Raw genomic sequence first — 18,428 nt, 5'->3', positions numbered from 1 at the left:
TATTTTAATGCACAGTAGCTCCTGTGAACAGTTACATAGTGCTGATTTACTGCACAGTACATTAGTCTACTGAGCAGTAAAGCATCTCATGTAGACACACCCAGGGAGTGGGAGGACATTTTTCTCAGGAGTTCTGCAAACTTCAAAGCCTGTGCACGTAGCCTGCCTTGGGGCTGGCCAGTGACAAGCACACAGTCCTTCCTGGTCAGACTGCCAATGCTGGTAGGAACTGCCAGAAAGGAAAGGGACCAGAATCTCAGTGCTAACTGGAGTGAGATTAGCATAGTTTTCCCTTCTCCTGGGCTATGCAGAGATCTTCCTAAGAGATGCAAGCCCCATCCCTTGGGAAGTGAAAACCTAAAGTAGAAAAAAAAATCAACTAAAAAATGTGCTAGAGCTAGCGTGGTCCCTAAATGAGTGCATAAAGGGAGGGAGGAAGTACTAAGAGGTCTAATCCCACACTTCTACCCCACAAAAAGGCAGTGGTCACACCCAAGTAGCCTGTATAATCTACTAAGTATAACAGGTGCTCCTCATTAAACAGCTTCTGTTGTTCCAGCTGCTCCAATGCAAGGCAGTGTCCTTTATCCCCATCTCCAATGCCAGCAACAGGACAATATGAAAATGATTATGCAGAAAAGCTTATATTCAGAGCCTCTTATGAGCCAGGGGTCAAGAGGACTGCCAGAGCATGTTAACAGCATGAAGCTCTGTTTTAGCCAGCTGGATTCGTTAGAGCAGGAGTTTTCAACCAGAGGTATGCATACCCCTGGGGGTACTTGGGATGGTCACCCCCCCACAAATCGATGATCAGCCACTGGGGGATACCCCACTCCCTTGCTTGTCTGGCCACCAGGGGACTCCAGCTTCTTGACCAGCCACCAGAGGTACACCGACTCAAAAAGGTTGAAAGCCCCTGCGTTAGAGAACCCAAATGGACTTTTTTGTCTTTAAATCCTATACTTTGGACACCTCTTGATTCTCAGAAGTAAACCTTACACAGAACATGCTGTACAGTATTAGGATCATAGGAAAGTAGGACTGGAAGAGACCTCATAAAATCATCTAGTCCACCTACCTACTCAAGGCAGGATTATTCCCAACTAAACCATCCCAGCCAAGTGTCTGTCCATCCTGCTCTTGAAAACTTCCTGGGATGGAGATTCCACAACCTCTCTTGGTAGCCTGTTCCAATGCTTGACCAACCTTACGATCAGGAAGTTCCTCCTAATCTCCAGCCTAAATTTCCCCTGCTGCAGTTTAAGGTCACTAGTTCCTAGTCCTGTCCCTTACAGCCTCAGAGAAAAGCATATTTACATCCTCTCTGGAATTGTCCTTCATACATCTGAAGACTATTATGAAATCCCTCCCAGTCCTCTCCAGACTAAATAACCCTAATTCTTTCAGCCTTTCCTCATAAGTCTCGCTTCCCCCTAATAATTTTTGTCACTCTCCACTTGACTCTATCCACACTGTCCACATCCTTCTTTAATGTGAGGCCCAAAGCTGGACACAGTATTCTAGGTGAGGCCTCAACAGTGCTGAACAGAGTGAAATAATCACTTCCCTTGATTTGAAAGAGACACTTCTGTTAATACAATGCAATGTGCTGTTGACTTACATTCAGCTTATGGTCCATGGTAATGCCCAAGGTCCTTCTCTATTTAGATTTATATCGCACCCTATCCAGAACGGCTCAGAGCAGCTTATAATAACAACTAACCCACAAGATAAGGAACAACACATTTCTCAGTTGACAACCTAAAACTTTCAAACTTCATCCCACCCCACCTGCTCCCACTTCCCTGCCTATTGCATATGAAAGCAAACCCTCCAGCTCAACCAACCATGCTTTCCAACCTGCATCCACAAGATACAGAAAACCTCTCCCCCTCACCTACCTACCCACTCCCACTCCCCTGTCTCACCCCCAAGGAAGATCCCTCCCTTTCTGCCCAATGTCCCTCCTGAGGCCACATATCCCTCACCTACAGAGGGTCTGCGGCCATCTCCTAAAACCATCCCCTTCCCCCCACTAGAAGCAAACAACCATAGCAGAGAAATAATAGAAAAACGTTCTGTCCATAACAAAGGGCAATGCTGATGGGCACTCTTGAAAGTTGCCCTTTGATGGTACCCAACTGAATGCCTGCCCACAGAGGCCTGCCATCTTTGTAAAGCCTGCAGACTGGCTAGGTCCTTTTCCCTCAGTTCAGGTAGACTAGATGGTGCCTGGGCTGGGCTTCAGCCCTCCTCCAGAGGGAGTAAATAAAGAGAATGTGCAGAGCCAAATTCTTCCCTTGGTAGCACTCGATATCAGTGGGAGTCAAACATTTGCAACTGAGGGCAGAATTTTGGCCCAAATGTTCATCAATATCATAATCGTCATCAGAAATAACATCAATAATAATTGATATTACCATAGTACCTGGAACATGCAACACAGTTACTGAGCTCCTATTTTCTCCTAAAGACTTGCAACAGAAACAGACAGGGAATTCAAAGGATATGAGAGGGAAGGAAGGCTACATGGAGAGGTGAAGGGACAGAGCCTATTTTCCCTTTGCTCTCCTGATTGGTATGTATGCTAGATGTATAAATTAAGTTTTGGGCATTTTTGCAATATTTGGGATTCAATATAGCTACACGTGTCCACACTTCCTTACTGGGCATGCTCTGTTGGCTGCACTATGGCAGCATAGCTGATAGGGGAGATTAGAATTGCTCAGGCACACACTCAGGCCATAGCCAAGACCTGAAACTTCAGTCCCAGAAAAGCCATGACTACATAGAAGGGCTGGAGTGTGTCCTGGACAATGCTTAACTCATGGCCTTGTGCTTAGAACAGTTTGTTGGGAAGCAGGAGTTGCAGCTTGAAGCCCCATCTATGTGAGATGGGCCTAAGATGCTTGTCTTGTGCTCCCTGGGCTAGTCCCTCAACTACTAGACTAAAACATGGGAAGAGCTTCTCTTCTTCCCCCCTCCTCTTCCATTATCAGTTTATTCCAGGCAGCATACAGAGGATCCTGTTCCACCACAGGTGGAAACAGAATCCCAAACTGGGACTAGGCGCCAATAACCTGGATCCTTAGTAACCTTAATAACCCTAGTGCTTACCTGGATCAACCAAGGTAAGCACTAGGGCTGTGCAAAACAGCACCGTTTTGTTTCAACTTCTGTTTTGATGGGACAATGTTTTGTTTTGAGTTTCATTTAGTTTCAAAAGCACTGTTCTGTTTCATTTTGTTGAAACTGTTTTGTTCAGGGAGATAAGTGCAGAGGTTTCTAGGAAACTGCACCTCAAACTGCAGCCTGCACCCAGCGCCGGGAAGTTTGGGGCTGCCATTGGCCTGAGGCAGCAGTAACAGCCTCCTGTCATCTGGCGTGCAGATCCAGGGGCTTGAACCCCTGGGAAGGAGTTTGGCACAGCCCCACAGCCCTCCCGGGGGTGGAAGCCCCCAGAAGTGCGTGCAGGATGACAGCATGCTGTCACTGCTGGCTTGGCACGGGCTGCGCCCAGCACTGGTCCAATCCAGCAGCAACAGCCTCCTGTCATCTGGTATGCAGATCGGGGGCCTGCACCCTTGGGAGGAGTCCGGCACAGCCCCACTGCCCTCCTGGGGGTGCAGGTGGGCCCCTGATCTGAGCACTGGATGACAGGAGGCTGCTGCTGCCAGCTGGGACCAGCGCTGGGCACAGCCTGTGCTGAGCACTGGGAAGACTGCTAGTGCTGCTGGCCCCAGCCAGCAGTGACAGCCTGCTGTCATCCTGTGTGCAGATCCAAGGGCCCGCATCCCCTGGGGGGCTGTGACAGACTTCTCCCAGGGGCCGTGGCCCCTGGATCTGCGCCGGATGACAGGAGACTGCCGCTGCCGGCTGGGACCGACACTAAAGCCAAGTAAGCCTGGCTTCAAAACTTGAAATGTTTCCAGTGTCCTTGTTTCACTTCAAAGGCTTTTGTTTCATTTCAATTTTGCTGTTTTGAGCTCACAAAGCATCAAAACAGCTTTGAAACGAAACACATGGCAAAATTTTGCACAGCCCTAGTAAGCACTAAGGGGCCCAATAAACATCAGGACAAGGGGGCACCAAGGGCACCCATTGCAGGGCTTATATGTCTCTACATTAATGCTAGGAGCATGGGGAACATGCAGAAGGAACTAACAATTTCAACCTGGTTGGGCTAACTGAAACCTGGTAGGACCCTTGGGCGGTAGGCACTGAAGGTTATAAGTTGCACAGATGGGATAGAGTGGGGAAAAAACAGGGGTGGGGGGGGTTGCTCTTTATGTTAAGGAGCAATAAACATCTTCTATAATCAATATGGGATCAGAGGAGGGCCAAACTGAGATACTGTGGATTAGGATACAAGGGGGTTGAGGGGAAAGGGACTTGGTAGTAGGGGTCTATTGAAGACCGCCACACCAGGAAGATGAGCTAGACCTGGAATTCTCTAGACAGTTCTGAGGCCATGCGGTCAAGAAATATAGTTGTCATGGGTGACCTAAACTACCCTGACATCTACTAGCAGGATCAGTCAGCCAGAACTAATAACTCACGTAGGTTCTTAACCTGCATACAGGACCTCCACCTGATGCTGGAGGTATACGATCCCAATAGGGGGAACGCCTTGCTGGACTTGGTGCTGGCTATGGGATCTGCAGGTACAAGGTAACCTAGGGGACAGTGACCATCAATAGATTGAATCACTATCCAGCAAAGGATGGGAAAAGTAACAGCAGGGCAGAAATGCTAGATTTTAGAAAGTCTGACTTCAGGATGCTTAGGAGATTAGTTAGTGGGGCATTAAAGTTCAAGAACATTGACAGAATGGGGGTCCAGGAAGGGTGGCCCAAGGAAACAATCCTTCAGGCACAGGAGGAGGCAATCTCACTGCATAGAAAAGAGGGCAAAGGGGCTAAGAAACCCTCCTGGCTAAGCAGGGAAATCCAGGAAAGTCTAAGGGCAAAAAAGGGGTATACATGCTGTGGAGGCAGGGGGTAGCTGCCAAGGAAGAGTATACCTCCTTGGCTCACACTTGCAGGGAATCAGTCAGGAAGGCCAAAGCAGCATTAGAACACAGGCTCGCAACAAAAATTAAGAACAACTAAAAGTCCTTCTTCAGGTATATAGGGAGCAAAAAGAAGGCGCAGGGCAGCATAGGATCCCTACAGGACAGACAAGGACAGCTGGTGACAGATAGGAGAGACAAAGCAGAGCTCTTCAATGAGTTTTTTGCATCTGTATTCTTGAACTCAGATCTAGACAAATCTCCCAAATGCATTACTGACAGAAGCAGAAGAAACACCAGCCCACCGACTGTCAGCGCTGACCTAGTAAAGAGACACTTGGAGGGGTTGGATGTGTTTAAATCAGCGGGACCAGATGAGTTCCATCCAAGGGTGCTGAAAGAATTAGCCAGTGTCATAGCAGAGCCACTGGCATGACTGTTTGAGCACTCACGGTGATCAGGTGAGATCCCTGAGGACTGGAAAAGGGCCAATGTGGTCCCTATTTTCAAGAAGGGGAGGAAGGAGGATCCAGGTAACTATACACTGGTTAGTCTCACCTCTATCCTTGGGAAAACCCTTGAAAAAAGGTATCAAGGATCACATTTGTAGGAGTCCAGTGGGTAATATAATGCTGAAGGGCAACCAGCACAGGTTCACAGCAGGTAGATCCTGCCTGACTAAACTTGTTTCTTTCTATGACCGATCACTAAAAGCTTAGATGCAGGTGCCAAGGTAGATGTCATCTACTTGGACTTTATGGAGGCCTTTGACACAGTTTCCCATCCTATTCTCATAAGCAAATTGAACAGCTGTGCCATAGACAATTACACAATCACATGGGTGGCAAATTGGCTTAAGGGTCGTACCCAGACAGTGGTGGTGGCTGGGTCAGTATTGACCTCAAAGGATGTGGGCAGTGGAGTCCTCCAAGGCTCGGTACTTGGGCCAGTGCTGTTCAATATCTTCATTACTGACCTGGATGAGGGCGTGGAAAGCACTCTGTTCAAGTTTGCAGATGACACCAAACTACAGGGCAAAGCAAACACACTGATAGGAAGAAACCAAATCCAGGCAGACCTGGGCAGGTTAGAGAAGTAGGCAGAAAACAATAGGATGTAGTTCAACAAAGACAAGTGCAAGGTGCTGCACCTATGGAGAGGGAATCACCAGCACACCTATAGGCTGGGGGATGACCTTTCCAGCAGCACAGTGGCAGAAAGAGATCTCAGAGTCATTATCAACTCCAAGATGAATATATTGTCAATGTGACAAAGCAATTAGCGAGCTAACCACACTTTGTCAGGCATTAGTAGCTCCATCACGAACAGGTCCACGGAGGGGATGCTCCCCCTCAATACAGCACTGGTCAGGCCACAACTACAGTACTGTGTCCAATTCTGGGTGCCGCAATTCAAGAAGGATGTGGAAAACCCTGAGAGGGTCCAGAGGAGGGCCACTCGTATGGTTAGAGGCCTGCAGGGAAGGCCCTGTGAGGAAAGGCCGAGGGACCTGGACCTTTTCAGCCTCCACAAGAGAAGGCTGAGGGGGGGATCTTGTGGCAGTATACAAATTCACCAGGGGGGCAGCAGGGAATAGGAGATGCTCTGTTTACCAGAGCAACCCTTGGAATAACCAGAAACAACCGTTACAAGCTGATGGAGAGCAAGTTTAGGTTGGGTATTAGAAATAATCTCTTCACGGTTAGGGTTGCCAGAATCTGAAATGGGCTTCCAAAGGAGGTGGTGCTCTCCCCTGCCATGGGGATCTTCAAGAGGAGTCTGGACAAGCACCTGGCTGAGGTCACATGACCCCAGCACTTTTTCCTGCCACTGGCAGGGGGTTGGACTCGATGATCCTTTGAGGTCCCTTCCAACCCTAACAACTATGAATCTACAAAAACTGAAGTTATATAGCTACACAGGTGCATGATGGGTAAAGAGGATCTGTCCCTGCAGTGACATGAGGCAGAGAAGAAGCCCAGTTTCCTGGCCCCAGCCCCATGATGATCCACCCAACCATCCCACTTCTCACGTAAATCATTGCTGCTGTCTCCTGAAATATGAAGGATTTGACTGGAATACTGAGCAACATCAATATTTCAAGTAATTAATTTGTTTAAGAAGCCAGTTAATAGATTTTCCAATTGTTATTTAATACCACTAATGAGGGAGTTTTCTGTCTTAACATGATAATGTATAACAGCAGGATCATCAAACATTTTCTGCTCGTTAACTAGTGCCAGGACACTTTCCTGTTAATTAAGTAATAAGTGAATTCAGCAGCTATCTGCTGAGAAGGCTGCACTTGACCTTAAGTTAAAGAAAGATGCAGCTATCCAGAGCAAGCAGTACATAATAATTGAGGATAACTCTACTTCTGAAAACAGTACAGAGTAAGTACCTTGTGGTGATATCACATTAATTCTCCAAGTAGGTTTTGATGAGGTATTTCTTTTTTTTTTTTTTTTTTTTTAAATGGAAAGCCTTTTTCTGTACCTTATTATAAAGTGTGCTAATTAGAAGTTATTGTGTAACCCTGGCATAATTTTACCACTACTTTAAAGATGTACAGGCTGCCAGTTTCTTCTAGAGGAGAGAGCTTCATAATTACAACTGAGCATACCTATTTCCATACCTTAATCCTTTAAATATGTACTTTCAACGACTGAACAATAGCGAACATTTAACTATACTAAAATTAGAATATAAGCATAATTAGTTATAAAGCAGAATCAGGGCGTGTCAGTTTTTCAGCTGGAAAGAATTACATTTCCCTGTTTAAGATTTTATAAACCACTACTATACACACAACTTGTTTTTCTCCAAGGACAAAGCTGGAACATTTTTCTGAGTTTCAGTTTTTCAGGAAGAAATTCTGTTCAAATTTCAACCAAAACAGGAAACTTCTTTTTCCAAAAATATCATCTTCCTTGTCCATGATCTGGTTAAAATTTCATTTAAAATATTGATATTTTAACAAAAAGGGGCACAATTTCTTCTTCATTTATGGCCACCAATAGTAAGATTTTCTAGTCCTGTATCTTAGTATCACTTAGTCTAATTTCAACCCTGAAAGACAGTCCCTTGGCACTGGCTGCCTAGTCTCCACTTTGAGCGTCTCCAGTGACACATCCTTCTACAATCAGCTTCATTACCTTGATTCCCTGTTGAACTTCACTTAACTTTAAGACTACATGTAGATTTCAAAAGGTGGATTTCAACTGATTCAAGGAAATAGTAGGCATGATGTCAAGGGAAGACAGACTGAAAAATAAAGGCACCCAAGGAGGCCTGAAAGCTTTTGAAGGGCACAGTATTGAAAGACCAACAAGAAACTGTTCCAACATGACGGAAACTCAAGAAGAGTGGTAAGAGAATAATGTAGCTGCATAAGGATGTTTCAAATGCAAAAGGAAAGCATACAGGCAGTGGACAGATGAGCAGGTCACCAAGGAAGCATTCTGGGAAATTGCAAGAGCCTGCAGAGACAAAAATCAGGAAAGACAAAGGTAAAAGATGAGCTCCACTTAGTGAGGGAGGTTAAGGACAACAAAAAGAGCTTCTATAAGTATGATGGCCAGAAAAGAAAGACCAAGGAAGCTGTGGGTCCACTATTAAATAGCCAAGGAAAACTCCTAACAAAAGATGTAAAGAAGGTGGAGCTACTCAACAGCTGCTTTCCCCAGTTTTCACAAAAAAGGTAAACTGCAGCCAGACACCTAATAAGAATTAGTTTGGATAAAGATTGGGAGAAGTTGAGGGATGAGATAACAAAAAAAGCACTAGTTCAAAAACTTTTATGGATCTGAATAAATTCAAGTCAGCAGGGCCTGATAAACTTTATCCCAAAGTACTGAAAGAACTGGCAGAGGATATTTTGGAGCCCTTGGCAATAATATTTAGGAAGTCATGGGAGATGGGCAAGGTACCAGAGGACGGGAAAAGAGTCAGTGTAGTGCCTCTCCAAAAAATGGCAAAAAAGTAGATCCAGGGAACTGTAGACCAGTTAGCCTCACCACAATACCTGGAAATTTACTGAAGCATGGGTCCACAGCTGATGCCACTGGCAGGTTCTGGATCAAGGCTCTGGGTGCGAGCTTCCACTGCACCGGGAGGGAAGCAGGTCAGTTGTGGATGCCACCAGAGAGTTTTGCATCTGCACTCCTGAACCTGCCCATCACCCCACAGCTGATGCTGCCACCCACCTGCTGTGGTGGAAGTCCTGCCTGGGTCCACAGCTGATGTCTGGACAAAAGTAGTCCTTCCCACCTACACAGCACCACGCATCAGTCAGAGCCACTGGCTACCCATAGACTACATCCAATGGGTTGGCACCTGTCCACTGGTAGGCCAGATTAAATCTGTTGGAGGGCTGGATCCAGTCTGCAGGCCATATTTTGCCCGCCCAATTTAGATACTGGAATTGGGAAATGTTTGAGCAAATCTGCAGATGTCATGAAGCTTAAAAGGACTGTGAACATGGTGGAGGACAGGAGTGCAATTTGCAAGGATCTGGACAGACTGGAAAGCTGGGCTGGAGCTAACAGGATGAAGTTCAATGCTGACAAATGCGAGGTGCTACACTTATGGAAGAATAATTAAAAATACAAGACAGCTGACACTTAGCTAGATGGCAGCAGCACTTCAGAAAGGATCTAGGAGTCTTGATGGATCACAGGTTCAATACGATTCTGAAGTATGAAGTTCCAGCAAAGTAGGTTTAGACTGGATATATGGAAAATCTTCTTCATTGTTAGAAAAGTGAGGCAGTGGAATAGACTGCCCAGAGAAGCAGTGGAGTCTCCATTATTGAAGATGTTCAAGAGGAGTTAGGACAAATATTGGTCAGGGTTGATCTAGGAGCAGCTATACCAATACTCTCCTTTGGATACTTCCTATGCTTCTGGGCTTTGCTTATTGATGCATGAGACTGGGAAGGATTTTTTTTTCCCTTCTGCTACTACAAGTGTCCAGGGAGAGGGGGAGGGGCAGAGTTTGCCCTCCTCAGAGGGTGGTCTTGGCTGGAGCCAAGGCCGAAGATTTTGACTGGGGTGTGCCAGCACACCTGCTGGAAATTAAATCCAGAGGTTCCTGATACAGGGTCTTCCCATTTTGCTTAAGTACAGACAGTTATATTTGGGGTCAGAAAGAAATGGGATGGTTTGCATAGGGATGATCCTGCCTCAGGCAAAGGGTTGCAATAGATAACTACTCAAGGTCTCTTCCAGACCTACTTTTCTATGATTCTATGAAACATCTGCATGCAACTATAAAATATATAGAAACCCCTGCACCTTCAGTCCAGAAATCTAAGCACTCGCTACTGCATTTATAAGATTATGGGGTATATTGTCAGCTGAGGCCTGCCTTTCATTTTTTGCACTTTTAAAATGAATTTCGGCATCAAGCTGACTACTCCTGCTTCTATTTCCATGATTTGCCCATGAAAATCAGTGGCCAGGAACTGAGATTTTTATAACTAGATCAATGACAAGTGTAAAAATGTTTGCCCAACTTGGACAGATGACACTAGTCTACAAAAGGAAAGCCAAATAATGTTGGCTTCTGAAAATAATTTATTACATTATATTGATTTAGTTTGATCAAAGGCAAGTTGGTCCTTACATGTGACAACATTTCTTTTCCCACTGGCTGCCCTCTGGGTGATGATGGCATATGCTGAGAAGATGGTGTCGGCTGCGTCTCATCCATTTCCTTCTCTGAGGACACATCTTCATCTTCTTCTGTCCATTTGCTTAACTGTTTCTCAAGCGGCCTATCCAAAAGCTGGGGTAGGTGATCTTCTTCAATTGATATGATTCTCTGGAGATGTTTAGCTTGAGTCATTTCTCCAGTACAGTGGTCAGACTCTACAGAAATACATCCATTCAAGCCAACAGAATTCCTTCTTCTTGTGGAGTTACCAAAAACATCTTCTTCTTCAATGGACTGGCTAGATAAACATCAGGAAGAATCCTGTTATAAAACAACCTTATTCTTGGCTTCTATTTAATTTACACTGACCTAATGCTATCCAATGGAGTTACGTTTGACTTAAAATTAGCATAGCTGAGTTATCATCAGGTCCTTATACTCTTTATTATTCAGATTTAAACTATCCCAGTTAGCTGACTGTTAAAAAGTACGTCCAACATTCAGCGTGTATTTTTATAGCATATGTAATAAATTATAGACAGTCAGACATGTATTGTACTGATAAATAAGCCGTACAAAACACAATACTATAATATTAATGAGGAATGGTTTGTTTTGGGGGAAGAAGGTTATTATTAAACACAAATTTCACCTCATCCCTAACCTATCAGCATAGCCATTGCAAGCTTCCCAGGTTACTCTTTTAAAAAGGAGAAAAACCACATACTGTCTGCATGTAACCAAATTTTCACTTCCATAGGAAGGGCCCTGCCATTGCTAGTATGGTTCCATTGAAATGTATGAAGTTGCACCAGTTTATACCAAATGAAGTTTGGCTCTCAATATCTGAACTGTGTTTAATTATTAAAATGCTTCAGGAGACTAAAACACCAACACAGTACTCTTCTGAGGACCTTGTGCTTGCACCTACCCAATGGATAACTTCCTACTATTCTTCCCAGATTCTCTCTTTGCCAAAAAGAAACTTATCAATGAATTACTTTGCTTATGTCAATTTCATATTTATGATCACATCATTAAGATTTAAATCATCTGCATCTTTTCTATGCCATGTGCTTATATGTTATAGCAGGTCATCAGTAACAGGTGATGCAGAAATACCTCTGTTCAGAAAGTCAGGAGGTACCATACCAAATTCATGTCATTCTAAGTAACACCAGCTACTAAACTGCCTTTCCTCCTGGAAGCTTAAAGGTGGCTCTGAACCTCCTTTTCCTCAACTGAGATTGGACTGGCCATATCATACCTTCTAGGCTTTTATTTCTAAATTACTGAAGAACATCCAGTTGTTATACTTGTGGAACTGTTATGCATACATGCAATATCAATATTAGACTAGCTATTCCAAATTGCAGTGGCTTTGAGCACAATCATGCTGAAATAAGTACAGTAGCTCTTTCCTGTGCAATCCCATGATTGTCAGGTATGTCTCAAATAGAAAAATTATGTTCTTACCTTTTAGCCAGTACCTTTCCCTCTACATATTTCCCAATGACAGATCCAGATCTTTGCTTCCAGTTGGCATTTGGAGTACTTGTTTTATATTTCTGCGGGAATAAATTACACCTCTTACTGACTTATTCATGCTATTCATTAAGGGTAACAAAATAGTGGCTTCATTACTAGCATTTTGGTAACACAATAATGGGCATAATAGAAGAATCTTTGCTGGATTAGCTGAGAGGCAACTTGTTTCAAAAGCCTGATGGGTAAACAAGCGGAATGTGGAAACTCCACCTACAACAAGAATTAATCTTCTGTTCAGATTAAGTAGAGCAGGTCATAAAACAGGATAAAAATCAGCAGAGCTCCTCTGAAATTAATTAATTAGAGCATTTTATATCAGCTGAGGATGTGCCTCTCTGTGGCGTCTTGTCTAGATAGAAAACAGGTACAAATGAGTGGACATCCTGATTCTGAATAAAAAAAATTCAATAAAAAGAAGCCAGAGTACCTCTACAGCCCCAAAGGAAGCTTCTACTGCAGCATAAACAGTCAACAGGATTTATTTGTATCCAATGGTAGCATGTTAGAACACTTAAAGCACAATTATGTTTACTAGGTACTCAGATACTGTACTGATGGATAACTGTTTCAAGAGATTAGCTACTGTTGACTGAACAGATGAAATTAATTGAATTTTAATGGTTCCATTTGAAGATTCTCTCATTCCCTCACAGTTGCTTTCTTAGCTTTTTACAAATTCAGGTAATCATCCTCCCAAAAGACAGCTTGAATTTTAGAAACCTATATATGCGGGTTTTTATTGCATTTAGTGAATATATTTTGTTGCCTTAAATCTTGATTTTAACTGGAAAAGGAGCTATAATGGGAGGGGAATGGAACACCACAAGAATCTGTCCCCTCTGCAATGCTCTGAGACTCTGGCTTTTGAGCCCACCTGCTCCTTGTCTGCTGACCACAAAGTTAGGAAATGGTATTTGTTTACCTGTAAGCACATGTCACGTTCATCTTTCAGATGCTTGTTCCTTTCTCTGCAAGGACAATATGTAAGTAAAGAAGCAGCAGGCTACAGCAGAAATTTTGAATCTCAAAATTTGTGCTCACTTCACTATTCAGCACCAGATATTGATTGTTTAGTCAAAAGACTATAGAAAGACCAATCCAAAAATCTTTCACTCTTGCATATCTCCATCTTTGACTGACTCATCTATGCTCTCATAGGACCAGATCTCTGGCTGATGTAAATCTTCACTAAGCCTTAGAGGATTAAAACTGACTAGCATCTGATTTAAATGCTTTAACACATGGAAACTGACTCTAGGCCATATTTTTTCCTTTACTGTACATGGAAAAGTTTCAGACATTTTCATAGTCAGGAACAATTTTTAGTGAAGATTTTGGTGAATACCTTCCAATCACAGTTGTGTAGACCATTCACAACCACATAACACCCCTGTAACATCTCTCCTGGTAGACTATCATTAAGGAAGTATTCTGTACAGTTTTTAGCTTCTGTTAAGGCCTTTTAGCAGCTAGAAATGCATAGTAAAAGGAATCATCTAATTTGCATGGTCAGCCAACGGCAGACTTCAAATTCCAGTTTGAGAGCCTGCAGTGTAATTAATTGTAAAACTATCGTAAACACTTAAAAAATGAATAATGGATGAGAGTTGTCTGACAGCATGTATAACTGACCTGTGCAAACTGAATAACCTTGTGACCAAAACAATGAGGCAATATTTAAATAAAGGATGTTAGTGCACATTAAAAAGTAGTGTTGAAAGTTGGACAGAAATGGCTTCAAATACTAGTTAACCAATCGAAACAACCAGCACAGAATTAGCCAGATACATTTTGACATATTTTTACTAAAAGACTTGCTAGCAAAGAGTCTCAATCTTGGATGAGCTGCACTCAGTGGAGGCATGATAGGTCAAAGGGGCTTCAAGCCACCACTCAGCTTCCTGAACCCTGCCCACTGCATAAGCTAGTCCAGCCTCATAGCTGTTCTATACCTGGCAAGAACAGCCTTCTTTCTAGAACCTGTATCACAGCATAAACACCCACCTTTTTCCGACATATCCTCTAGCCTGCGCTTTGGCAGTGATTCAGCAAATGACACAGAGATATTTCACTGACCCCAGACTGAAAAGGAATCCCTTTCTTCTAGAGATAATACCCAGATGCCATTTCCAATAGGCCAGTGGGAGCCAACCTTTTTGGCAGGTATGTCACAAATTAGTCCTGAATCCTCCATGTCACTCTGATCTCCTTCCCCTGCCTGATCTGCTGCTCTACTTTCTGCTCCTCGCCTTGTGCTCCCTGCCCAATCTGCTACTCTGCTTTCTGCTCCCTGTATTACCTGCTGCAATGCTGTCTGCTCCCCCCCTGATCTGGCACATACCACACACAAAGGCTACCCCACTTGTGGCATGTGTGCTGCAGGTTGGCCAACCCTGCCATAGGCTATGGGTAACACTTCAAAGAATTTGCTCAGCTAGCTTAGAAAAAAATACACGCAGGTTATCACTGCAAAACTAAAGAGGTCCTGCAAATCAAATGTGTATTACCTTAAGAAGTCCAGCTGTTTAAGGAGTCCTGACTTCTCTCTCCGTAAGGTTTCTGTCACTCTGTACACCTCCCTGAAACAAAGAAACATCTTTGTCCTGGACACAATAACACAGAACTGATGGAGTGCCTCCTGCAGCCCGTAAAGAATGCACCTTAAGACCCAAGTCTTGCAGTCCTTATTAATACATACACAGTATTTACTTTGGCTATAAGGTACAAATCTACTCTGCCTGCTATCTGACATAAGACTAACACATCTAACAATGTTTGAGTCCTTAGTATAGATTAAAGTGTCACTGACTTCACAAGAAGCATGGCTAGCATAAGGAACACAGAATCAGATTATGTTAAGGGGTTTTGTTTTCCTTTTGTTAAACTCAACTCTCCTAGTGGTAGCTAATAACCAAGGGGTTAGAAGATGCATCTTCTTAAGACCTTCAGCCAGTCCACTACACTGTGGCCCTGGAGCTCACCTCTTTCAGAGATTTAAACTCCTTGCCCTGAACAGTCAGAGACCAGATAATACCTCACAATAATAGAGGTGTTACCCTGGCTGTCAGTTCAAGTAATTACTTCTCCCTTATTAAACAATTTACTTCATTTTATTTCCTGTCCTAAACTAGTAAACCATCAATCCTTCTAGATCATGGTATATGTGAGTGGTCACCAGGACCTTCAATGCATATGTCTAAGCAGGAATATGGAGGAGTAGAGGCTGCCCAGACTTCCCATCCCCTTTTCAGAACATTAAGACAGAATCCAAAGGCCAGACTGAGTCTGGATTTCATAGACATTAGGGCTGGAAGGGACCTCGGAAGATCATCGAGTCCAGCCCCCTGCCCAAGGGGCAGGAAGTCAGCTGGGGTCATAGGATCCCAGCAAGATAAGCATCCAAATTTCTCTTGAAGGTGTTCAATGTGGGTGTTTAAACCACCTCCAATGGCAGGCTATTCCAGACCTTGGGGGCTCAGACTGTAAAGAAATTCTTCCTTATGTCCAGCCTGAAACAGTCTTGCTGGAGTTTATAACCGTTTGACCTTGTCATCCCTTGGGGTGCTCTGGTGAACAATCGTTCCCTAAGATCCTGGTGAACACCCCTGATAAACTTATAGGTGGCCATCAGATCACCCCTGAGTCTGCGCTTTTCCAGGCTGAAGAGCCCCATAGCTCTCAGCCTGTCGTCATGAGGTCTGTTTTCCTGACCTCTGATCACGCGCGTGGCTCTTCTCTGGACTCTCTCAAGCTTCTCCACATCCTTTTTGAATTGTGGAGCCCAAAACTGGACGCAGTACTCCAACTGAGGCCTCACCAAGGCCGAGTACAAGGGAAGAACGACATCCCAGGATTTACTTGAGAAGCATCTATGGATGCAAGCCAGCGTTTTGCTCACTTTACTAGCCGCTGCATCACACTGAAGGCTCATGTTCATCTTGTGGTCAATTATGACCCCCAAGTCCTTGGATGTTTGGTGACTCAATGGTTGTATTTATGTTTGTGTCCAGGAATTTAACCTGGGTCTCAGTCATGGCAAACAAGGATTCTACCACTGAATCACTGTGTACCTAAAACGCACAAAGCCAGATCCTCAGAAAGAACACAACAGGTCAGGATGTATTTGACACCATGGTTGCCTATTTGAAATCTATAGATTTCTCTTGTGAATCAAGAATAGATATTTGCACATCTTATGCTGCTTATATTGAGCGGCAACCTTAAAAGGAACGCATGGCACCCTGGTTGAGAATCACTGGACTAGTATATTAGGCATGAGTACTACCATCATTGCTGTGCTTGAAAGTGTCCACAGGGTTCTGTGCTTTGCACTGAATTCAGTGGTGCCAAAAGCAATCAAGCATTAGCTCGGCCAGCTGAACAGCAAACAAATATGGAACTCTGGAAGAGTTTAGGTGCTTGCCAGTGCTGATCTGTATTGCAGTGAGGTTTAGGTGCGAGTTAAACACCTAGGTAAGCACACTTACATCACTTCTGAATGTGCTCAGAAGCCTAAGCGTAGCCACTGAGTAAGCTCTTCAAACCAAAATGGAGATAGCTAATGATTCTAGTTGTCTAAACAGTTTGCAGCTGCCAGAGCTGGGTCAGTCTGGATCCCTCTTTGGTGCTGAGATCCTTGCCACCAAGTTTACTTTTGGCTCCTACAAGGACATTTTGGATCCGACTTCAATGGGGCTGCAAAAAGTTACAGCAGCTGAAGATATGGCTAGAATATTCTGCTTTTAAATGGTGTGGGAAGTGCTACCCAAGCATGCGCCCAAGGCACACACTGCTCTGAATAGCTCAGCAGTGCCCTGAGGGCACTGGTCCTAGAGAGATACTGGGGATCATGCTGAATAGCACTCTAGCAGCAGGAGCTCGGCATGATCCAGATCCAGCTCCAACTCTGTAAAATGCTCTGAAATCAAAGTAAACATAAAGTTACTGTTCAACAGTTTGATCACAGCAATGGAGGACAGCTGAGGCACCAGTGCACAGGTTTCCTGTGCACTGTGGAAACCTGTGCACTGTGGAATTACCCAGGAGCTGATTGCAACATGGACTCTGCTTTACAGCTGAGAAACAAGGGTCCCTGAAAAGGGGAAAGGAGGTGGGGGAGGGAACACTCCAAACTGTTTGCTTCAGACCCTCATCTGAAACATAATGAGGCAGCAATCAAAAATGCAGCATCCATTCCCCTGGAGGCAGTAAAGCGCCAATGAGTGAGGTCCTGCTGATTCGTGTCACCTGAGGATCAGGCTCTCATGATTTAAATGGGCTCAGTGCTGGGTGATTTTGTCCTGAAAGTGTTATTCATGCATTCAGGACTGCTTTAATGAGCAAAAACCAAGAAGGGTTTAATGCAATGGCCTGACTGGTAGAGACAACAGCATTAAGTCCAATACCATTCTGTGTTACAGAAACTACCCACAATTCTGAGTTAGATCTTTTACAATGAAACTAACTGATACTGGAAAAAGGAGTATTCTGAAATGTTGCCTACTGGTGAATCACATTTGGGCTTAGCAATATCCATACTCTCTCTGACAGCTTTCATGCACATGTATGCGAGTGAAAGTGTGCTTGATATAAAAGCTTGCGGAAAGGGAAAATGTGGGGTTCATGACTTATGTTCACCAAAGGCTATATCCTCAAGTCCCTGGGTGAGTTCAGCTCTCAGCCGCTTCCGCTGTGGCCTTTCTGGCATCTTCAGATGCCTAAATAGGAGCCAAATGCTGAAAACCTGGCTTTAATTAGGAAAAATCTGCCTGTTAGGAAAATTACAGTTTAGGGGAACAATTCTGCTTATGCAGAGGGCCAGAGCAGACGTTTGTCACTTAGCCTCCATTTCTACCCCCTGATGATTGGAAATTACTTTTTTCCTCAGGACATTTTGAATTGGGCCAAGAAAAAAAAAAAGGACCACCCTGGAATCCAAAATATTTCAGCAGAAAGGTTTGGATTCTGAAATGCCAGCCTGGTGCTTCATGGGAGATGCAGCTCAGGTGGATCATGCTCCTATTCACTGCTATAGGCCAAGTGAGATAAACATCTCCCACGATGCATCATGGTCTCCTCTTCTGATGTGAGGTGTTGCATCATGGCAGTCAGATAGCCACATGGTACACTGTGGCCTGCAGTAGAGAATGGGTACCAGAGGCATCCAAACCACAATTTTTGTTTTCCAATGAAATATTTTAGGGGTCAGCCAACA

At 44.1% G+C, this 18,428-nt stretch overlaps 1 protein-coding gene across 1 annotated transcript in view; it reads right to left on the bottom strand.

Annotated features, from left to right (window-relative positions):
• The window catches only part of CRACR2A (calcium release activated channel regulator 2A), a 126,849-nt gene that overhangs the window by 30,919 nt on the left and 77,502 nt on the right, over positions 1-18,428 (bottom strand). Inside the window, exons 9-12 of the mRNA XM_019516026.1 lie at positions 14,722-14,793; positions 13,137-13,182; positions 12,143-12,234; positions 10,637-10,964 (exon numbers count right to left, since the gene is read on the bottom strand). Of these exons, the coding sequence (XP_019371571.1) occupies positions 10,637-10,964; positions 12,143-12,234; positions 13,137-13,182; positions 14,722-14,793 (538 nt within the window). The remainder of the gene's footprint in view (positions 1-10,636; positions 10,965-12,142; positions 12,235-13,136; positions 13,183-14,721; positions 14,794-18,428) is intronic.

This window comes from Gavialis gangeticus, unplaced genomic scaffold (assembly GCF_001723915.1).
Source record: "Gavialis gangeticus isolate Ggan-Ray unplaced genomic scaffold, GavGan_comp1, whole genome shotgun sequence".
In the NCBI taxonomy this organism is placed as follows: domain Eukaryota; kingdom Metazoa; phylum Chordata; order Crocodylia; family Gavialidae; genus Gavialis; species Gavialis gangeticus.
The sequence above is the reverse complement of the archived record's forward strand: the minus strand, read 5'-3'. Positions and strand labels throughout refer to the sequence as shown.